Source organism: Panthera onca, chromosome C1, assembly GCF_046562875.1.
Source record: "Panthera onca isolate mPanOnc1 chromosome C1, mPanOnc1 haplotype 2, whole genome shotgun sequence".
Lineage (NCBI taxonomy): Eukaryota > Metazoa > Chordata > Mammalia > Carnivora > Felidae > Panthera > Panthera onca.
Genome location: NC_138346.1, coordinates 188,379,665 through 188,403,676, shown reverse-complemented (window position 1 = coordinate 188,403,676; position 24,012 = coordinate 188,379,665). Strand labels below are relative to the sequence as shown.

General features: G+C 39.4%; 1 protein-coding gene across 10 annotated transcripts in view; it reads left to right on the top strand.

Annotated features, from left to right (window-relative positions):
- The window catches only part of CCDC30 (coiled-coil domain containing 30), a 124,265-nt gene that overhangs the window by 61,208 nt on the left and 39,045 nt on the right, over nucleotides 1–24,012 (top strand). For 7 of the 10 annotated variants that reach the window (XM_078452005.2, XM_078452006.2, XM_078452003.2 and 4 more), the window contains 3 exons: nucleotides 7,901–8,080; nucleotides 17,459–17,668; nucleotides 21,287–21,441. In XM_078452005.2, the coding sequence (XP_078308131.2) occupies nucleotides 7,901–8,080; nucleotides 17,459–17,668; nucleotides 21,287–21,441 (545 nt within the window). Of the gene's footprint in view, nucleotides 1–3,954; nucleotides 4,199–7,900; nucleotides 8,081–17,458; nucleotides 17,669–21,286; nucleotides 21,442–24,012 lie in introns of all 10 variants that reach the window. The other 3 variants (XM_078452009.1, XM_078452008.1, XM_078452007.1) reach the window with 1 other exon arrangement.

Here is a 24,012-nt window from a genome sequence, read left to right as displayed (position 1 = left end):
AGTCCTTGTTCCCCGTCAACCTCCATGGACACCCAAGGAAAGGGGAGGGTGCTCATTACAGCTGGTGAGGGTGGGGGTTCTTACTCCCCACCAGGCCTCTGCTTAGACGGCTCTGGCTGTGAGTGGGGGGAATGCCTTGTTACTGCTACCACTGGGTCTCCAAGACCCCACAGGGAAGTGGGTAGGGATGATCTTGTTATGCTGGACAGGGGTGAAAGTCCTTACTCTCCACTAGGCCTTCTCTGACACCACCCCAGTGGAAAGGGAGAAAGGTGCCTCCTCACTGCCAGGTCGGGGTGAAAGTCTCCCCATGTCTTTTACTGCTTGGCAGGGATGAAAGTCTCTGCTCCCTGTTGGCCTGTGACACCACCCCAACAGGGAGTTGGGGTGCCTCATGATAGCCTGGTGAAGGTGGGAGTATAGACTCCCAACCTGACCTTTGCTGACATGGGTGAGGGTGGGGCCACAATTTTTTTCTGTGGCGTTTGGAGTAAAGCAGATATTGTCCACAAGTTTTCTTACTTGTTTTGCTGTCCATTTCCTGGTCCTCTGTGTTTGTTGGTGCTGTCTGGGTTGCCGGCTTCTCCACCTGCAAGTCTAAGATATTTGAGGTAAAAAGAAAATGCAGGAAGCTCGCAGTCATGTCATTCCTCAGGTCCTGAGTACCTTACCTAGTCTGCCTTCTCTCTATCTGTCAGAGGCTTCTTATGTCTGTCTTACATATAATCCCCATGTTTTTAGTTGTACTTGGTGGGAGAAATAGGGAAAACTATGTTTACTGTTTTCCTGGAAACAGAGTTAGTTTTTCCATTTTAAAAATTATGAGGTACGGGGAGCCTGGGTGGCTCAGTCGGTTAAGCATCCAACTTCAGCTCAGGCCATGATCTCACAGTCCATGAGTTTGAACCCTGCATCAGGCCCTGTGCTGACAGCTCAGAACCTGGAGGCTGCTTTGGATTCTGTGTCTCCCTCTCTCTCTGCCCCTCCCCTGCTCATGCTCTGTCTCTCTCTGTCTCAAAAATAAAGAAAAACATTAAAAAAAATTTTTTTTTAATTACGAGGTGTATGTTTGCATTTTCCCAGTCTTCAAGTGTATCTGGCTTCCACTGGAAGTAGGAAAAGGAAAAGAGTTTATGGAGGATGGAAAACATCATTGTTATTTTATCAGAAATTTATTTTTAAAGGATTTTAGTCTTTATTTCATATTGTTTTGTATAGTTTGAATACATCTTTTTTAAGTTTATTTCAAGAGAGACAGAGAGAGTGGACAGGGGAGGGGCAGAGAGAGAGGGAGAGAGAGAATCCCAAGCAGGCTCCACACTGTCAGTGCAGAGCCCTTTGTGAGCCTGAAACTCATGAGATCATGACCTGAACTGAAACCAAGAGTCAGACATTTAACTGACTGAGCCACCGAGGCACTCCTCGTTTGAATATATTATCTTTAAAAAACTGCTGAGTTCAAAATAAAATATTTAATTCTTCTTTTAATACAGTACTAAAGGAATTTTAAAAGGGAAAAATAAAGACTCCCTGACATAATTTTTCCCCTGTTCCTTTCCAGTTTCTTCTATATGTACATTTCCCATGGTATCATATATGTTTATACACATATACATACACATATATGGTTTATTGTCCTACCATTTTACTTTAATTAACGTATTTTTCATGTTGACGAATAGTCTTTATACCACTTTCAAGTTGATTTATCTTTAATTCTCTCAGCCATTTCTGTGTCTCCATTTAATCACTGTTTTAAGTAGCATGCTTATGAGTGTTATTATACATTCAGCTCTTTTCTTCTCATGAATTATTCTACTGCAGTAAATTCATTGGTATTCAATTATTCAGTCAAAGGGTCTGAACATTTTTATGGCTCTTGATCTGTACTGCCAAATTGCCTTCTTGAAGAATTTGAGCACCAACTATGATTTGTGAAGCATGCTATGCTAGGCTCCAAGATAGCTGAAACAAATTTAAAATGAAGGAGCAAAAATAAAATCGGCATGCTTGTGTTCATACTACTTTTCATCCACTCTATCTAACCACTGAAGGTGCATTCCCTCCCCTCAGCTTCTGTGTCTCACAGTCTCTTGGTTTCCCTCCTCCCTCCCTCGCTTCTCAGCTTCCTCTCCAGACTCTCATTCCCCTGCTTGTTCCTTACCGGTCTTTAGGTTCCTATCTAGAATGGTCCTCCTCCTCTCACTTCCTGCCTTCTCCTTGGCTCATGTTATCCCATCCCAAGGCTTCTCACATTCTTCTGTATCTGTATCTTCACCAGAGGCATTTTTCCAATTTTTTTTTAATGCTTATTTATTTTTGAGAGACAGAGACAGAGACAGAGACAGAGAGGGATCAGGGGAGGAGAAGAGAGAGAGGGGGACACAGAATCCAAAGCAGGCTCCAGGCTCTGAGCTGTCAGCACAGAGCCCAAAATGGGGCTCAAAGTCATGAGCTGTGAGATCGTGACCTGAGCCAAAGATGGACACTTAACCGCCTGAGCCACCCAGGTGCCCCCATCTTTCCAATTTAAATCCCCATTCCCCCTTCTTGGTCTACCATCCACTGGCCTCTCTGCTCCAGGCAGAAATCCAGGTGTCATCCTTTATTCCTTTTTCTCTCTCCCCTGCCACAGCCGGTTCATAACAAATTTTTATCAATATTGTGTTCTAAATATCTCTAGAATCCACCACTTGTTTCCATCCCCACCACCCTGTTCTAGTCCCTGTGGTTTATCACATGGATCACTACGATAATCTCTGGTTTCCCTGCCACGTGGCATCCAAATGATCTTCCTAAAGGACGTTCTCTCTTTTGTCTCTGGGCCTTTACCCATTTTATTTTTTGAGACATCCTCGAACACCCTTTTTTTCTCTCTGTTCTCATCTATACCAACACCTTCTCCCAACACACCTACATACACGCGAGTATGCACACACCTGTCCCTTTATGTTTTCCTAGTTTGTGCCTACTCATCCGTCAGGACTCAGATGGCTTACTACTAGTTTAATCTACTCCCTTATTTACTTATCTTTTTTTACTCACTAAATTGTAAGCCCTTTAGGGCAGGGATATGTCCTAGTGCCTGCCAAAATGCCTGATGCTTACTGAGTAATTTTAAAAAAATCTTTAGGGGTGCCTGGATGGCTCAATTGGTTAAGCAACCAACTTCGGCTCAGGTCATATCTCACGGTTTGTGAGTTTGAGCCCCACGTGGGGCTCTCTGCTGTCAGCACAGAGCCTGCTTCAGATTCTCTGTCTTCCTCTCTCTCTGCCCCTCCCCTGTTTTCACTCTCTCCCTCTCTCTCTCTAGAATAAATAAACATTTTTTAATAACAAATTATAAAAAATTTTAAAAATCTTTATAAGCTGTGTCTGCCCAATGTCATACTTAAAGTTGAAAAGTGAAAAATTCATTTAACTGGTTGTTTTGGCATAGACGAAAGTCTTTGATGGGTCATCTCCCTGAATGTGAGTTAAAAAAAAAAAAAAAGGACTCATCTGTATTTAAAGTTTATTTATGAGAGTAAGATAACCGTTCTGCTGTAGAATTCAAGTTGGAGGGGTGCCTGGGTGGCTCAATTGGTTAAGCATCCAACTTAGGCTTGGGTCATGATCTCACAGTTTGTGGGTTTGAGCCCCGCATGGCTCTCCGTGCTGACAGCTCAAAGCCTGGAGCCTTTTTCAGATTCTGTTTCTCCTTCTCTCTCTGCCCTTCCCCTGATCATTCTCTCTCTCTCTCTCTCTCTCTCTCTCTCTCTCTCTCTTCCTCCCTCTCTCTCTCTCTCTCTTTCTCTCTTTCTCTCAAAAACAAACATTAAAAATTAACAACAACAAAAAAAGAATTCAAGTTGGAAAATTGGCTTGTAGCACTGTTAAGGTTTTTTTTTTTCTCCATATTCTGCTACTGTAATGAACATTTTGACAGTTTTTTGTTGTTATATTTGCACCAAGTCCTGAACTAGGAGAAAGTAAGCAGAAGGAAATTCCTGAGGAGTCAGTAGAGGAGGGCACTTTGCCAAAAGAGAGGCAGGAGGAGGAGGACTCACAACAGAACCAAGATATGAAAGGCGGAGAACAACAGTTGACCTTGAAGCCTGAGGAAACTGTGAGGCTTAGACAAGAGCTGAATTGTGTAAATCGGAGCTTCCTTCCATCTCAGAGCTCCGGGGATAATTCAGATGACAGTGGTACCCAGGTAGGTGCTGTAAACACATGCTCTGACTGGGTCCATTTCCTCCGGTCAGCTGTGGATATAGGCATAATTTTTACAACAACATCAGTGTGTTTTGTTAAGCACGCTCATAACCATGGCCTGAATGGTAATAAAATAGCAACCAAAATCTGAACTAAGCCCGGTCATTGATGCACTTTGTTATAAAGGGCTCTTAGGCTCCGTTAGGCTCCGCAGGAAGGAATGCTGATTGGTTGTCAATGTCTGCCCTGGGGAGGTAAGACAGGGAAGGGCAGGATTTGTGCCACATTTTCTGTTCATTGCACCTAGCTTAGATGTACAAAATACTTCGTTTGGGTGGGGAAGAGATCACAGTCTTGGAATTAAGTTTGGCTTTTGCTGTTTACTAGAGATCTACCTGCTGGAGAGATCAAGAGAGTGACGACCAACCACACTTCAACTCTTACAGCTCAATTTTGCAGGTTCTCTCTCATACAACTTAAGATATCCCTACACATACCTTTCTAGGAATTATTCTGAGATCCACAGAGGGAAGCCTTTGTACACATAAGTAAACTAACTTCAAAAGACTGACAAGAGGCATTTAAAAATGGATTCAAGTGTATATTTGGGGGGAGGGGAGAGGCAGAGTAATAGTAAAGGAAGTCAAAAAAAACGTTTGAAAAGAGATTCAGATATAGAGTCTGAAAACTAGGCAAGTCACAGTAAAGAAAGAAAATAGATACCTGAAAGGAGATTCAGATACATTTGAAAAAGAAGGGAGTCTCTGGGTTTGTTCAGAAGACCAGAGGGATCTAGGACATCAAATGTTCAAAAAGAAGTTCATTTTCAAGCCCCCAGGCAGTCTATTTATTGGGAAGTAAGCCAGTGTAGGCAACTTGGAAAGAGGCTGAGCACTGTGGTCACAAAGGTTATAAAATCTTTTGTTTATGAGCTTAAAATGATCAATCAATTTTATTTAATTTATACTTTCTCATTATTTGAAGAATCATTTCTCAATACTAGGGGGGATGTGACAACTATTAAATATATATGAATTATATGGGAAATCTGGGCAAATAGCCACTTTGTGAAAGGACAAATAGTCCTTTATGCCACACAGCTTCTTAGGGTTTCACTGAATTCTTGCAGAGTTCAGTAATTTTATTCCACAATAATGACTTTGAATTATTGAAAGAAGAGTAAGTTGCTCTTACTCGTTTATCCAGCTGTTGTTAATTGAGCATCTATGATGGGTCAGGCCCCGTGTTAGGGCCCATACAGCAGGAAACAAAATAGGTGGGCTTCATGGGAAAAAAATAACGTATTCGTGTTTTGAACTTTACATTTCCCAAAACAGTATAACACACACTGTTTCATTTACTTCTTTAAGGAGGCAAGGATTTTGGACAGACTTTAGCGTTTCTGCAGTGTGCTGTGCAGTGATAATTGCAGAACCTTTTTCTGTGTAGAGGGTGCTTGGGTCTACTGGTGGCTATAAATTTCCCCCTAGAATGGATCTGTATCTTGGGGATAAACTCAAACCAAACTTTTGAGACTATTGGGTAAAATCAGAATGGCTGTTAGTTATTATTCTGTAATGATTAATCATAATTATCACTTGAACTTGTTTAAATAAACAGCACATTTACCTGTAGAGAGTGAAGAAAAATCAAAATCTGAAGGATGTTTGCTGAGTAGAGAGAACAAGTGGACTTTGTTTGTTGAGTGACACATTCACAGGTGGGATAGCCCATTCCATCCACATTCACTGGATGAGAATATTTAAGGTTCGTAAGCTTTAATTGTTTCCACAAAAGGAATGATCTTGTCATTGGGACCAGTATATGGATTTGGTTCATGTTAGATTTTTCTTTTATGAAGACAATATTTTAAAATATTAAAAGCTAGATTTTAAGCCTATAAAATTAAGATAATTAGTACTGGGTCCATTTTTATTTAATTCTTAAGGAATTATGAATTCCTTAAGATGGAAGAGACATTACGCATCATCTGGTCTTATGCCTTTAATTTGCAGGTGAGTCAGCTGAGACTCAGGATGAATTGCCTTAATAAATCTGTTGATTGATCAAGAAAGGATGCTTGTGTACTTTCCTTTGCACTCCTACATGGTTCCTAGTAGCCTGGCTGAGTCTAACTGCCTCTGTAATAACTTTCTACCAGGAAGCAATTTACATATGGGGAAGAAATAAGGACGCTGTATGTTGGTCACTTGACTGTTTGGTAGCTTCTTTAATGGTTGCCTTTCATGAAAAATAATTTGCATTTCTACTCTGGCAAAGTGACTTGACTAGAAAATGTAGGCAAGAAAAACTATTGTTCTGGCTTTTCTCATCCTCAAAACAGGCTAAAAACTTCTGTACATGGGTGTAAAGGGGGTGCTTCTCTTGTATATCTTGGGCATGTTAAGCGGCCATATGGGCCACCGATTACTAATTGATTATTAAAAGCTGCTGTTGTCTGATAGTTAAATAAGAAGCTGGACTGGTGATCAAGGCTTTCCAGGCTTCAGGAGAACTCATGTTTCAGGTGGAGCAGAAGGCAGTTAAAATAAAATTGGGTAGCATCCACAGTAATGGGTAGTGGGTAATGGGCGGTGTCACTGAGTGCTTCTTGTGTACTACATCATGCTGAGTTCTTGCATGCATTATCTTACCCTTCACTCCATCCAGCAGTTATCATTATTATCCCCATTTTAAGATGAGGAAAATGAAAAGCAGAAAGACTAAGGAACTCCTCCAAGACAGATTCAGGACTGAAACCCAGATGCATCTAGTTCCAAAGATAGGGTTCTTAATAACTACGTTATAATTCCATTAAAGAATTTTTTTCTAGGTATCTTAGACACTTGCAACTCTGGGACAAGCAAATTGGACTTAGACTGCCTTTTTGAATATACCAAGATGAGAACTGAAGGGCTTATAGGACTTGGGCAATTCTGTGTTGCAGTTCTGTTGTAAGCAAGAGAGACTAATGACATGGGCTTTCTGGGAAGTCATGGACAGGAAGTACACTGGACCAGGACTCAGGAAACTCTAAATATATCTTATCTGTTAACTGGATACAGTTGAATTCTTTATCTACACAGCACACCGATGTGAGCCCACCTTTTAGAGAATCCAAATGACTCCTCCTTTGGTCAAGGCGGTTTTATTGCACTGGAGACCTGACAGGAGGGTGTATGGTTGTCGAAGAAGGTGTATGGTTGTTGAAGAAGAATCATCTGGTAGTAACAGGGAAAGTGATGAGGAAGGCTGAAAATTTAAGATCTCCTGCTAAATGTTCTTTCTTTTTGCCAACAGACACCACACACATGCACACATACTACATACACATTCACACTTTCCTTCTTCACATATTGACTCTTTGAACTTTCCATTGAAATATTTTACCCTAAAATGGTCCATGCTTCTGTTTCCCTTCATTGATGTGAAAAATAAGAAAGTTAGTTGTCTATGCTTAACTGCTTTGCCTAAATAATTTCTTTGATATTTTCATTCTAAAATAACAAGAGTTAAATCATACGAACATGTACCAACTAAACATAAGTATAAAAAGAGTAATTTGCTATAGGTAAGCCAACTCCAAAAATATTTACCTATGAATAATCAGGTCCTGACATTTCTGCTTCTGATAGCTGGAACCCACGTTTTACCGATATTCTTTAAAATTGTCCATGTTTCTCTTTTAAAATGTTTGTTTTAGTATCCATCATCTGGAGAAAAACAGAAATACCAGCAGCAAGAGGATGTACAACAGCTTCGCCAGAATTTACACCGGCTCCAGATTCTGTGCAGCTCAGCCGAAAAAGAGCTCCGGTATGAGCGAGGAAAGAATTTGGACTTAAAGCAGCATAATAGCTTACTTCAGGAAGAAAGCATTAAGGTAACTCTAGTGGGTGTGTCCTTGATTGGAGGGTCTCAATTGCTTAATCAGCCCTGTGGATAAATGAATTAGAACTCCTCAGCTGCATAGTTCATGATAGGATCCACAGATGTGTGGACAATGTGAGCTCTCTGATAACTCGCTCTGACTGTCCTACCAAGTAGGTACACAGTTCAATTGTTTCTCTGCTGCTGAAGCTGTGTATATACTGTCAACCTGTCAGTGTGAAACACTTTAAGTTATACAATCTTTTGAAATCATTAGCTACAACTTTTAACACTTAATCAATTTGAACCACCTGACCCCAAACACTAGTGGTCTTGACCTAGTTCTAGCTGTAGTCTTATTTATTCCCTAAGAGATGTATCCATTATTATTGGTTGAATCAAATATCAACTGCACCGAGGTACAATTCCTAGGAGGGCAAACTTGTTCTTCCTGACTCAAGACTATCAAAAAGTTAGGAGGACATCCCCTAAATATGCCTGTTTTAAAATAACCTATCGTGGATGCCTGGGTGGCTCAGTCATTAAGCATCTGACTTCCACTCAGGTCATGATCTCATGGTTTGTGAGTTCAAGTCCCAGATCAGATGAGCACGAGCCACACCTCGGGTAAAACACGAGTCCCATTTCGAGTGGGCTCTGCTTCCTCCCTCTCTCTCTCTCTCTCTCTCTCTCTGCCCCTTTCTCACTTGTGCCCTCTCTCTCTAAAAAAATAAACAAGTAAAATAAATAAAATAATCTATGGAGAAGTGTCATCCACAGAGTCATCTAAATTTTGTGAACCACATAAATATTCAAACTGAACCATCATGTAAAGTAGCGCTTCCTTTTAACTGAGGTTCAATTCTGTAAGCATATATCAGGGACCTAGTTTCTATAAGTCCCCATCTAAAGTTCTGGAATTCAATATTCAACAAATATGTGCTAAGCATCAGTCATATCCTGGGCAGGCAATCTTGTTGATACCGAAGGTTTAATTGTAGGTAAAACCAATACAATTCTTATCCCCTGGTTAGTAGGGACCCATCCAGAGTCAAATCCTGTCTACATTTTGTTTTTGTAAATAAAACTTTATTGGCACACAGCCATACCTGTTTGTTTACATATTATGGATGGCTGCTTTTGTACTACAAAAGCAGATTTGACTAGTTCTGACAGAGACCATGTGGCCCACAAAAGCTAAAATATTTATGCTCTTGACCTTTTATAGGAAAATTTGTCACATCTGGTGAGGCAGGAACAAGGTAACTTATTCAAATAGTGACATAAAAATGAATTAAGGGGCACCTGGGTGGCTCAATCAGTTGAGCCTCTGACTCTTGATTTCCGCTCAGGTGATGATCCCAGGGTTGTGGTATCTAGCCCCGTGTCAGGCTCTGCACTGAGCATGGAGCCTGCTTAAGATTCTCCCTCCCCGCCTCTCCCCTGCTCACAGGCCCTCTCTCTCTCTCTCAATAAAAATAAAAAATAAGATAAAATTTTAATAAATTAATCAAGAAACATCCCTACTTTTTAGTAACTCACAATCTAGTAGAGGAGATATAGATGAAAACAAGCAGTCATTTATGTCAAACTTTAAGGGAAGCCTTTCTTTTCTTTTTTTTTTTTTTTTTTCAATATATGAAGTTTATTGTCAAATTGGTTTCCATACAACACCCCGTGCTCATCCTAAAAGGTGCCCTCCTCAATACCTAAGGGAAGCGTTTCTAGGGAGTCCTAGTGTTCCAGGATTATTTGAATAAACCTCTTTCTTACCGTCACTCCTCATGATTTTTTTTAATATTGGTCACATTCTCTCAAGCCTTTGTAGTTTTAAATTAAATTCCAAATCTTGGGGTGCCTGGGTGGCTCAGTCGGTTAAGTGGCCGACTTCGGCTCAGGTCATGATCTCGCCATCCGTGAGTTCGAGCCCCGCGTCGGGCTCTGTGCTGACAGCTCAGAGCCTGGAGCCTGTTTCAGATTCTGTGTCTCCCTCTCTCTGACCCTCCCCTGTTCGTGCTCTGTCTCTCCCTGTCTCAAAAATAAATAAATAAATAAATAAAAACGTTAAAAAAAAAATTCCAAATCTTTATCACATTTCCTTATAACACATTTCTGAGATCCTCTTAACTATCTAACTCTGAAAATATTCAAGCAATACTACATCTTTCTTAAGGTGTAATGATCGGACAACACAGATTATAATGCCTTATCTGTGGTTGACACCCTAGAAATTTTTGTTGAATTAATGAATGAGTCCTTCAGGGATAGGTAAATGATAAATTGGTAAAAAGTGAAGCCATCTCTTGTTCTGTTTTAAATCCCTTCATGGTGGGATAAAATATTGGCCATTCCAGTAATGAGACATCAGTGTTTTGGCTGATCCCTTAGGCCAGGCACCTAAGCAAAGTCATATATAACAGCCAATTACCTTTTATTGACACTTTGTCTGTTTTATCTCTTATAAACCTCCCTACAGCCCTAAAGGGTCAGCATTTTATAGATGAGAAACTATTCAGTATTGCAAAGCTAACAAATCATGGAGTCAGAATTTAAATTCAGGTCTGTTTCTCTTTTTCCTATGAAGGAATCTTTCTGTATTATACCTTTCCTCATTTTGGAACCTCAGCTTTGCAAACTTAGAACTCACTCTTTAAAATCCACTCAGAGATGATCAAACTCTGGGACTCTGGCTAATGTTAGGCATACTTATAAGACTAAGAAACCAGAGAATGGGATGCTTGGATGGCTTGGATGGTTGAGTGCCCAACTCTTGATTTTGGCTCATGTCATGATCCCAGTGTCATGGGATCAAGCCCCAAGTTGGGCTCTGCACTGAGCATGGAGCCTGCTTAAGATATTTCTCTCTCTCTCTCTCTCTCTCTCTCTGTCCCTCCCCCACGCACACACATATACTCTCTCTCAAATAAGAAAGAAACTAGAGGGGCGCCTGGATGGCGCAGTCGGTTAAGCGTCCAACTTCAGCCAGGTCACGATCTCGCGGTCCGTGAGTTCGAGCCCCGCGTCAGGCTCTGGGCTGATGGCTCGGATCCTGGAGCCTGTTTCCGATTCTGTGTCTCCCTCTCTCTCTGCCCCTCCCCCGTTCATGCTCTGTCTCTCTCTGTCCCAAAAATAAATAAAAAACGTTGAAAAAAAAATTAAAAAAAAAAAAGAAACTAGAGTATTTATTACTTTTAAACCATTTTATTATGAAATATAACACTCAGAAAGTACATAAATATATAGTTTAACAAATTGTTATAAAGCAAGTACCCATATAACCACCACCCAGCATACGAAACAGCACATTGCCTGCACACCAGCAGCCCCTGCCTGCCTCTTTCCCATCTATAATCCTGTCGCCTTCCCATTTTAGCAGTAACCACTAATCTTGATTAATAACTCTTTTGCTTTACTTTATAGTTTCACCAACTATGAATCTCAAACAAAATAGTTTTGCCAATTCTTGAATATTTTACAAATACAATCAATCAGTGTATGCACCTTCTATCTTTTTATGACCTACTTGTTTGGAACATTCACCCATGTTGTGCTGTATAGCTATTGTTCGTCCATTTTCTTTGCAGTATAGTATTCCACCATAAGAAATTGCCATTACCTATTCTTTCTATGGTTTATGGGCATCTTGTATGTTTCCAGCCTGGGCTATTAAGAAGAATGCTATAGGCTTTCAGAGCTTCAGGCAGAGAATTGTTCTGACATCACCAGCACTGAGACACTGAACTGGATCCTCTTACTGGTGTTTGAACATCCCAGCCTGAAGCTAAAAATGCCCTCCTACATGCACATATCATTGGCCATAATAGTGTTTGCTCCACTGTTGTCTCATTCCATCATTACCAGCATGATCAAAATGCTGCATGCTAGCCCTATGACTGATGATCACAGGTCCCGGAGGCCTTTAGCTTTCTTGGCCTGTGGAAGAGGTGGTCTTGTATGAAAGGACTTGTGCCTTTTCTATTTACAGTAAGAAGTTTAGGTTTCAAAACCCCGAACTAATCCAGTGCACCAAATATTCCAACACTTGATTTTTTCTTTTCCCCTATTTCTTTGTTTCTTCTTCTAGTCATTAGATCTGTGTCTTACTGAGTTTTTCTCTCTCTCTACATTTTTCTTGCTACATTTTTCTTTTTTTGTAACTTCATAATCCCCTTCACCTCTTTTGCCCATCTGCCCCACCTTCCTCCCTCGTGGTAATAACCAGTTTGTTTTTTGTATTTATGAATCAATTTCGGTTTGGTTTGGTTTGTTTCAGATTTCCCATATAAGTGAAATCATATGTCTTTATCCGTGGCTACACTGTTCTTGAAAAATGAAAGTTCCAGGCTAACTAATAGGTTAGAGTGCCCTTCGAGAAGAAATCGAGATTTCATAGATTTGTTCCTGTCAATGAAGTTTCAAAAATGTACCAATCCTCCAAAATAAAATGAGAAAAGTTTTCTAAAAATTTTTAAAAAAAGGGGAGAGAGTAGTTGAACTGGTTTAGAATAGTGGAGGGAGACAAAGGAGGATTTTTACTGAGAAAATAGGAGGCTTATTAAAGTCTGCTCTAGAATTTCTTTTTGATAATACCAATTATCCAATTGATAATACCAATACCTTATTACAGTAGTTTTTTCCTCTTGATCTACATTGACCCACCAATGATACCGAGGCATATTACTTGTAGGGTTTAATTTCTTCATTTCTACACGCATTCATTTCTACTCTGTTTAATAAATTATTTTGACCTTTTTACATGCCTGTTAACATTTTTGGAGATGGCATATCTGGTCTTCAGAAATTAATGCAAAAGGAGGTATCATAAGCTTAGCACTCTGGATGCTTGAGTAGCCTTTATGCAAGGATCTTTGCTTTAAAACAGAGAGCATAAGAGCACATTATTTCAGGTATGTTCGTTTATTGAATGTAAGACTCTTTCCTGAACAGTGAGATGTACAAAAGGATCTGAGTTAACACGTTTACTTTTTTAAAAACTGCTGCTGGGGCGCCTGGGTGGCTCAGTCGGTTAAGCGTCCGACTTCGGCTCAGGTCATGATCTCACGGTCCGTGAGTTCGAGCCCTGCGTCGGGCTCTGTGCTGACTGCTCAGAGCCTGGAGCCTGTTTCAGATTCTGTGTCTCCCTCTCTCTCTGCCCCTCCCCTGTTCACGCTCTGTCTCTCTCTGTCTCAAAAATAAATGTTAAAAAAAATTTAAAAAACAAGCAAACAAACTGCTGCTATGAACATTCGTATACATGTATCCTGATGTCCACAGGACGTATTTCTCTAGGAAGGGAGTGGGAGTGGAATTATTGCATCACAGCGTATGCATTACTTCAACTCCTGTCTAAAGGTTTATACTCCCACCAGCAGGTAGGAAGGTTCCTGTTGCTCTGCGTCCTCACCAACTCTTGGTACTGTCAGACTTTAAATTTTTTGCTAATCTCGGATACATGTATAGTGGTAGCTCCTAGCATTTTAATGCACATTTCCCTGTTTACAAATGAAGATGAACAGCTCTCTCTAAATGTATTTGACATCTGAGCTCCTATTTTGTGAACTCCCTGTTTAAGATTTTGTTTACTTTTCTTTGGGACTTCCGTCCTTTTAATTTTCTCATTCATTTGTAGGAATTCTTTGTATATGAAGCCTTGATCAGATTTGTATCACCAACACCTTCTACTCTGTGACTTACATTTTCACTCTCTAAATAGAAGTTTTGATGAATCAAACTTTTTCATTTTAACCTAATCAATGTTTACCTTTATAATTGGTGATTTCAGGTTCTGACTTAAGAAATCTTTGTCAGCCTCAAAGTCATAAAGATATTCTCCTACATTACTATACTGTCCACTAGGACATAAGAAGTGTGTGTGGTCTGTTTCTGAGCTCTCTCTTTTGTTCCATTGTTCTGTCTATTCTTGTGCTGATAGCATGCTATCTTAATTAATTTAGCATTATGCAGACCTCAATATTTAATAGAGCACAGCTTTTCATTTTGTTGTTCTTGTTCTAGGATGCCTGGATATTCTTGGCCATTTGAAATTTTATATAAATTTTGTCATCAGTTTGTCAAGTTACACGCACAAACCCACATGTACTCACACACAACATACATATACTAACACATAACCTTTGGGGATTTATACACTGAATTTATACACTAAATCTATAGATAAATTTGGGCAGAGTTTAAATCTTTACAATATTGAATCCTCCATGAAATATGTGTGTATTATCTTTAGGTCTTCTTTAATTTTTCCCAATATCCTAATTTTCTTTGTGGAGATCTATACATCTTTTATGTTAGACACATTCCTAGGTGCTGATGTTTTCCATACTATTGTAAATGGTAACTTTTTAAAGTTTCATTTTCTAACTATTGCTAATACATAAAAATGCAGTGAATTTTTTTGAATAAAACCTTGCCATACGTTTAAATTACTTCTTACAATTGATCCTTATATTATTTTGTATTGTATACACAAGCAATCATATCATCTAGGAATAAATATAATTTTCTTTCTTTCCTTCCACATGTTATACCTTTCATTCTTTTTTCTTGCCTAAGCAGTGGCTAGTACAGTGCCAAATAGAACCGATGATGGTGGGTAGCATTTTCTCATTCCCAGTCTCAAAGAAAAAGTTCTAAAATATCAGTTAATATGCCTTGTAGGGTTTTTTTAATAGACATTTTTTAATCACATTAAGAAAATTCTTGGGGCACCTGGGTGGTTCAGTTGGCTAAGCATCCAACTTTGGCTCAAGTCATGATCTCACGGTTCGGTTCGTGAGTTCGAGCCCCATGTCGGGCTCTGTGCTGACAGCTCAGAGCCTGGAGCCTGCTTCAGATTCTGTGTCTCCCTCTCTCTCTGCCCCTCCCCAGCTCTCACTCGGTCTCTCTGTCTCTCTCTCTCTCTCTCAAAAATAAATAAGCATTAAAAAATTTTTTTAAATAGAATTCTTTTATAGTGTTCATTCAATGTTTTTGGATGAGTACATGTTGAATTTCATCAAATTCTTTTCTGCATAATTTTTTGAGAAGATAAGATTTTTATATCTGTTAATATAGTGAATTATATTGACTGATTTTCTAATGCTAACTCAACTCTGCATTCCTAGGATAAACCCATCTTCATCCTAAATTATTATCCTTTTTCTACATTGCTGGTGTTAGCTTGTTAGTATTTCTTTGGAATTTTTGCATCTTAGTTCGCAAATGAGACTAGCTTGTCATTTTTCTTCCTTATAACATTCACATCAAACTTTAGCATAAAGGTTACCCTAGCCCCTTAACATGAGACAGGTAACATACCTTCATTTTTTTGTTCTCTGGAAGAGTTTGTAAGAGTGAATTACAGTTGGGGCACCTGAGGCACCTGGGTGGCTGAGCTGGTTGAGCATCTGACTCTTGATTTCATTTCAGGTCATGATTTTGGTTCAGATCGTGATTTCACGGTTGTCAGATCGAGTCCCATGTTGGGCTCTGTGCTGACAGAGCAGAGCCTGCTTGGGATTCTCTCTCCCTCTCTTTCTCTCTCCTCCCCAACTTGTGCATGCTCTCTCTCTCAAAAATAAATAAACCGTAAAGAAAAAAAAAAGGAGTAAATTACAACTATTTCTTCTTTAATAATTATAAGACCTCATTTCTGAATCCTTCTGATTCTAGAGTTTTCTTTTGGGAAGATTTTCAATTACTGATTCAGTTTCTTAATGGTTATAAGAAGTCACATTTTTTATTTCTTCTTGTATGAACTTTGGTATATTTTATTTTTATAGAAATTTTTTTCATTTAAATTTTCAAAATTTTTATTAAAGTTAGTCATCAACTTTTAAAAATAGAGATGGCCATTTTTATTTTCATGATGCTAAATAACCTGTGATTTAAAAGAGGTTGGCAAAGACCAGACCATAGAAGGCCAGGCAAGCTGCTGGGATTTGTTTCCAGAGTTTCAGGAAGCCTGAAAGATTTAAGCAGTGGAGTGAATAGTTCAATCTATGTTTTTAAAAGAACACTTTGGGGGCGCCTGGGTGGCTCAGTCGGTTAAGTGTCCGACTTCGGCTGGGGTCATGATCTCGCGGTCTGTGAGTTCGAGCCCCGCATTGGGCTCTGTGCTGACTGCTCAGAGCCTGGAGCCTGTTTCAGATTCTGTGTCTCCCTCTCTCTCTGATCCTCCCCCTCCCTCTCTCTGTCTCAAAAATAAATAAACGTTAAAAAAAAAAATTTAAAAGAACTCTTTGGCTGCATCGTAGAGAACAGATTAGAAGGGCGTAAAAATGGAAGTGGCAGAACCATGTCATTATTGCAACAACCAAGGCTGGAGACCAAGATGTTGGAGACGAGGGTGGTAGACACTGATGGGCCGATACAAGACGTGTTGTGGAGGGAGCACGACAGCAAGTGCCGAAGGGGCTCGTGATGGGAAAGGAAGACTCAGGGTTACTTTGAGACTACTGGCCTGAACAAAACCTTGGATGGAGGCATCATTTATTGAAATCAGGAAGACTGAGAGAGAAAAATCATTTTTGATATGGACAGAATCAGGGAGTTTTATTTGGGCAGTTCCAGGCACACAGATGGTATTTCAGATTGTGACAGTGAACTAGGGAAAGAATGATCGACTCTCAAAGCCTAGGAGAGTCCAGTGGTATTTAGAAGCTGGGCAGCATTAGAAGGGTCTACACAAGAGATGGGGAAGGAACTGCAAAGAGATGCAAGCAAACCAGGAGAGTTTGGTATCACAGACTCCATGATAATTTTCTTTCTTTTTTTTTTTTTTTAATTTTTTTTCAACGTTTTTAATTTATTTTTGGGACAGAGAAAGACAGAGCATGAACGGGGGAGGGGCAGAGAGAGAGGGAGACACAGAATCGGAAACAGGCTCCAGGCTCCGAGCCATCAGCCCAGAGCCTGACGCGGGGCTCGAACTCACGGACCGCGAGATCGTGACCTGGCTGAAGTCGGACGCTTAACCGACTGCGCCACCCAGGCGCCCCTCATGATAATTTTCTGAGACAGAGGGAGTGAATGCTACCTAAGAGGTCAGTTGTCCACTGGGTTCATTTTGGCAGTGGGGACATCAGTAGTGCCCCAGCATAAATAGTTTCATGGAGGGGTGGGAATGAAAGCCAGCTTGCAGTAGACTTTTAAAAAAGGATGGAAAATGTTTAGACCACGCATGTGTAGAAACATTAGGAAAATTCCTCTGTCCAGCGGCCATCTGGCAAACCTTACTGACACAAGACAGTTCTGGGGAGTTAATCATCCATGTGACATTGGTTATTTGTCAGCTCTTAGGAGACTGCACTGCTTGGAAAAGTGCTTATTCTGGCTCATGTTCATGTTCTTTCCACGCTTATTTCTATCACTCTTGTTTATTCTCCTCCTCTAGATCAAAATTGAACTAAAGCAGGCCCAGCAGAAGTTATTAGAGGGTACAAAGATGTGCTCTTCACTCACGGCAGAATGGAAGCACGGTCAGCAGAAAATCAGGGAACTGGAGCTGGAGGTACTTAAACAGGATCAGAGCATTAAATCACAGGACAACCTGAAGGAAAAGCTGGCTCAAGAGAAATCAAAAGTCGCTGATGCAGAGGAAAAGGTAATTATCCTCATGCTTAGTAAGTACCATACGCTGGATACCAGTACTAAAATGCTGTTTCCCTAAGGATTCCCTGATGCACACTTATAGAATTCCAGGGTTTTTCTTTGCTCTTCCATGCTTTCCTCTCTTTTGACTTCACCTGCTCCTGCAGTTCCAGTAAATCTCATGTTTCTTTAAACTGCATGAACTTGAAAAGGTAAGAGTCTGTAAAGCTATAGCATGAACTTAAAGTAACTGACTGAAACCATATGACTTTTGTTTTATACTTTCAACTTTTAAAAGACTTACTCTCCTCTCATTTGGATTGTCTCTCTCTCTGGTTTTTATTTTATAATTTGGGGGTGGATTCGTGTTGTGAAATGAACCATTTTGAAATAATGCCCCTGCATTTTAGATTCGCTAACACCAGGTGGCAGTAGTACGCAACAGTTGCATATTTTGATCTGTGGGTTTGAGTCAAATCTCACGTAAAAAATAAATCCTTAAATAAATAAATAATGTAATCCAACAGTATAAATATGAAACAAACATCAAAAAGCAGATGACAGCAATCTTAATTATGCTCAAAAGCCTAATTCTGAGCTAAAGAAACCAGAACAAAAGACTTCATACTATGTAATTTCATTTATAAGAGGTTCAAGAAGAGACAAAACTAAACAGATGAACATAAGGGAAGGGAAGCAAAAATAATATAAAAACAGGGAGGGGGACAAAACATAAGAGCCTCAAACATTGAGAACAAACAAAGGATTGCTGGAGGGGTTGGGGGGGCGGGCAATGGGCTAAATAGGTAGGGGCATTAAGGAATCTACTCCTGAAATCGTTGCATTATATATACTAACTAACTTGGATGTAAATTAAAAAATAAATAAATTATTTAAGAAAAAAAGAATGACAAAATAAGCTACGGTCAGAGGATGTTGGTTGTCTTTATGAGGGTTATTAACTGGGAGAGGATGAGAGGGACTCTTCCATGGTGCTGGGCGCATTCTTTATCTTAGCGTGGGAAGTGGTTATATAAGTAACTTCATTCAGTATGCTTCAAGATATGTGCACTTTATGTATGTTGGTACTCCATTAAAAAAGTAGTTGGCTGGGGCGGTCAGGGTGGCTCAGTTAAGCATCCGACTCTTGATCTTGGCTCCGGTCATGATTTCACAGTTCATGGAAGTCAGCCCCAGATCAGGCTCTGTGCTGACAATGCAGAGCCTGCTTGGGATTCTCTCTCTCTCCCTCTCTCATGACCCTCCCCTGCTCATGCTCTCCCTCTTTCAAAATAAATAAACTTAAAAGCAAGAAGTAGTTGGTAAAACTGATACAGATTAGTAAAAAACTCTAAATTTAGACAGTACTAAATACTGGTGAGGATTTTGTGCAACAGGGACTCATATATTGACTGCAGTTGGAAGAGTAAATTAGCATAAACACTTTGGAAAGCGATTGGCATTTGCATCTAGTTAGGTTAAAGACGTGTGTATCATACAACCCAATGCTTCTACTACTGGGCATAAATACTAGAAAAAGTATTATACTGCACAGAGGTATCAGGAGACAGGAATACAATCAGTTTTATAGAAATATTGTTCCAAATAGCAGAAAATTGGAAGCAACCCAAACGTCCCCTGACATAATATCAAATAAATAAACTGTATATTTACACAATAGCATACAACAGTGAAAATAAATGAATTACAGGTACATGCTGTAGTTCAATATATATTGAATAAAAAATCAGGGGCACCTGGGTGGCTCGGCTGGTTAAGCGTCCGACTCTTGATTTTGGCTGAGGTCATTATCTCACAGTTTGTGAGTTCGAGCCCCATATCGGTCTCTGCACTGGCAGTGTGGAGACTGCTTCGGATTCTCTCTCTGCCCCTCTCTTGCTCGTATTCTCTCTAAATAAATAAATAAATAAATAAATAAATAAATAAATAAACAAACATTTTAAAAAATCACCAAAAACACGGTATGATTTCATTGATTCAGAGGTCCAAATTATGTAAAGTAAAAGCCACGTTACACAGATTATATATTAAAGAAAAAGCAAGGAAATGATTAACCCAAAACTCAAGATAATTGGTTTTCTCAAGTGAGGAGGGAAGGGGGATAATTGACAAGGTCCCAGAGTAGACTTTAAAAGTATTGGAAATGTTCTTTTCTTAACTGGGTGACAGGTTCAAAAGTCTGCATATGTCCCTGATAGAGAAGCCAATGGGGTGGTGATATTTGCCTCTGTGGAATTAAGAGTGAATATCTTTAAGGAAGCATTTTCCCTTTGTAGGACTAAACAGGGGCAGCTCAAAGGAACTTGAACTGGTCGCGGATGACTGGCCGCCCACTGCCATTGCCCTCGAATCATTCTGCATTTCTGCATCTTCACCTCTCCTATAGTTTGTGGGCTCTGCCAGGACCTAGGGCTGGTGCACAAAGCCCTGCTCTTAAAAAGGGGGCTGCCGTGCACTGGCGTTCACGAGTGTTTGTGGGGACTGTGGTGCCAAACCGTCATAAAGAATGCATTTTTATATCAGGAATACATTCAGGAGACAACAGCTATTCTGCTAAGAACTACTCATTCAGCAGATATTTATTGAGCACCTACTATGTACCAGTCACAACTTAGGGTGACACAAAGGTTCATAAAAATATGTAAACAAATTAAAAGGAGACTTATCTAATAAAAAAAGTTTTAATGAAGCTTTTAATCTAACATGTAAATTCTAAAATAAAATTATACATCTCTCTTTCAAATTCATAAATCTTATTGTTAGTCCTACCAGTGCATTAAAGAGCATATTACTGGTGCGAGGTGATACGCTAACAGAACTCGATTTGTAAGAGACTACTACTTCGTTTTAAGATCTTATCCTGAATCTAGTCACACTATGGAGAAACTAGACACAATCCTACATTGCTGTTGGAAGTGTAAATTGGCCTAATACCTATGGAGCCAGCTTGGCATTATCTATTAAACAAACAAATAATAGTAATCTTTGCCCTAGCAAACCCACATCTCGTAATGTATTCTAGAGATTGATTTGTTGGTAATAGCAAAAGATTGGAATCAATTTAATTGTCCATCAGTAGGGGTCTACTTAAATAAGTTATATCCTTATATATGCAGCTGTAAAAGAGAGGGCGATTCTACATAAACATATAATATGGAAAAATCACCAAGTGTATTTTTATTTACAAAAAGCAAGCTGCATAAGTATATATGGTATGACATCATTTGTGTAAAAAATCTGTATATGAAGGAGAACTGTATAATAGTATTTATTTATATAGGCATAAATAAATCCCTGGAAGGGTACGTAAGAAACTAATACCAGGAATTGTGTATTTAGTGGAGGAAAAGTGGCAGGAAGACAGGATAAAGATGGGAAGGAGTTTTCACTGCATAGCTTCGTTTACCCAAACATACATTAAACTACGTGAATGTATCATGTAGTGTCAAACTTAGGTAACTTATTTTAAAATTAAATCTAGCCACATTCTCTGCTTTAGATCAGATTTGTTTGTTAGCACTATGTTTGCTAGTTACTCATCCAGCACTTCCCTGATTGGAAAAAAAAAAGGTCATGCTTAATGTTTTATTTGTGAAATTTTTCCTTCAAGATTTTGGATCTGCAGCAGAAATTAGAACATGCTCATAAAGTCTATCTCACAGACACTTGTATTTCGGGACAGAAGCAACTAGAGGAAAGGATAAAGGAAGCACTAGAAAATGAAGCTAAGACAAAGCAACTATATGAGGAGGAACAACAGAAGAGGTAAGAGGAGCAAAGATGTCAGTTTCCCATGGGCCAACCTGATTGAGTTTAGCAGGAATGTCAGTTTATGGATGTATTTCCTCTGTGTTCCCACTGAAGTGAACTACATTACACAACTTCTTGTATATAGCACTCGTTACACTGTATTCGAATTGTTTTTCCTGTTTGCCTTTCACAAAAGAGTGTCAGACTCTTAAGGGCAGGGGTTATTTCTCGTTGCTCAGAGCCAGGTGCACGGGGTGCACGAGTAAATTTTCTTGAATGACTGACTAGATTACCTATGAAATATGATACTCTGGGCTTTGCTTTTCCAATTCTAACATGATTGGCATAAACTGCAAACTAAAGGAAATTGATTTTTGTATTTATCACCTGATTTCCTTGAAAGAAATTCCAAGTACTTTACAGACCTCTTAATCATCAGTAATCTGTCACCAAAGAGGAGCTTTCATTTTTTTCTAAAATTATTATGATTACTATTGGAATTCTTACTTAAATGATCTTCCTGGATGCCCTAAACTTCAGTAACTGATGCTTCTTATTTCTATGGCACTGAAGAGTGAACCACGTATGCTTTAAGAAAAATATGGTTTTAGCCACTGAAAAGACATGCAGACATTCACATATATAATGAAGCTCAGAAATTTATTTTCAGCTTTAGCTAAAAGCTCTAACATCAGCCCTGGCACTAAAAGGTACTCAGTAAATACTTAGTGAATGAATAATGTGTAAGTAAGTAAATGAATGAACGTATGAATGAATAATGAGCTCACTCAGGGAAGTACAGCAGAACAATACATGTCTCACTGCTACAGCCAACAGGACGGCAGACCATCCTGTTGTAATACACCTAGATCCTGAATAAACTATAGTAAGTATACCTTTTAAGTGTTGCCCACAATAAAGCAAGAGAAAGTGCTAAGAGCAAACATACAATAAGCTACAACAAAAATGATGAACGGGGCAAACAAGCTTCTAAGTCAGGGGGCAAATAATAATATCAGCCCCAGGTTTGAGAGAAGGAGCTGAGGAAGTTTGCCCCAAGGGGGAAGAGGTGAACTAGAGATTCTAATATTAAAGCTGGGAAGCTTGAAGGAGCTGAAGGGTTCCCAAACAGGCAGCCCCCTGGCTTTCCCAAATTATCTCTGGAGGAAAACAATCCCAATTTAGATATTAAAGATTCCCACATTTGTTTTTAATTTTTTTTTTTAATGTTTATTTATTTTTGAGACAGAGAGAGACAGAGCATGAACGGGGGAGGGTCAGAGAGAGAGGGAGACACAGAATCTGAAGCAGGCTCCGGGCTCTGAGCTGTCAGCACAGAGCCCGACGCGGGGCTCGAACCCACGGACGGTGAGATCCTGACCTGAGCCAAAGTCGGACACTTAACTGACTGAGCCACCCAGGCGCCCCTAAAGATTCCCATATATTAAGTTTAGTCAAATGAAAGCTTACAATGAAAAATCAGCAAATAACACAAGGAAGCTGGCTACCATAAATGATAGTCGGTAGAAACAACAAACACCAGAGTTGTAACCCCCAAGAATTCCAGCAGCTAGAATTATGAATAATAGATTGTAAAACAACTCTATGAAGTTTTTAAAGAAACACAATATGAAGGAACCCTCATACACTGTTGGTAGGAATGTAAATTGGTGCCGCCACTGTGGAAGACAGTATGGAGGTTCCTGAAACAATTAAAAATAAAACTATCATATGATCCAATAATTCTACTACTGGGTATTTACCCAAAGAAAATGAAAAAACATTAATTTGAAAAGATACACACATTCCTATGTTTATTGCAGCATTATTTATAATAGCCAAGATATGGAAGCAACCTACATGCCCATTAGTAGACAAATGGGTAAGGAGGATGTGATGTGATGTGTGTGTGTACCATACATAACGGAATATTATGCAGTCATAAAAAAGGATCCGATCGTGCCATTTGCAACAAATTGGATGGACCTGGAGTGTATTATGCTAAGTGAAATAAATCAGACTGAGAAAGAGAAATACCATATGACTTCACTCATATGTGAAATCTAAAAAAAAACAAATGAACAAACAAAAAGCAAAATTGGACCTATAAATACAGAGAACAAATTGAGGATTGCCAGAGGGAAAGGGGGTAGGGACATGGGCAAAATGGGTGAAGGGGTGTGGGAGATAAAGGCTTCCAGTTATGGGATGGATAAATCATAGGAATAAAGCAGCATAAGGAATATAGTCAATGGTATTGTGATCGCATTGTATGATGACAGACTGTCGCTACACTTTTGGTGAGAACAGCATAATGTATAAACTTGTTGACTCACTATGTTGCTATGTTGTACACCTAAAACTCATGTAATATTGTGTGTCAACTATAAGTAAAATAACACAATTAAAAAATAACTCAAAGAAAAACATTTTTTAAAAAGGGACAAAAGATGTAATTCAAGAATTGAACAAGGAAAACGGCTATTTAACTTTCCCGAAACTAGGTTTTTTGTGTCTAAAGTGGGATTAGTAATACCAGCTGTATGCATCTCCTGTGAAGACTGGCTGAGATGAAATATGTTGAAG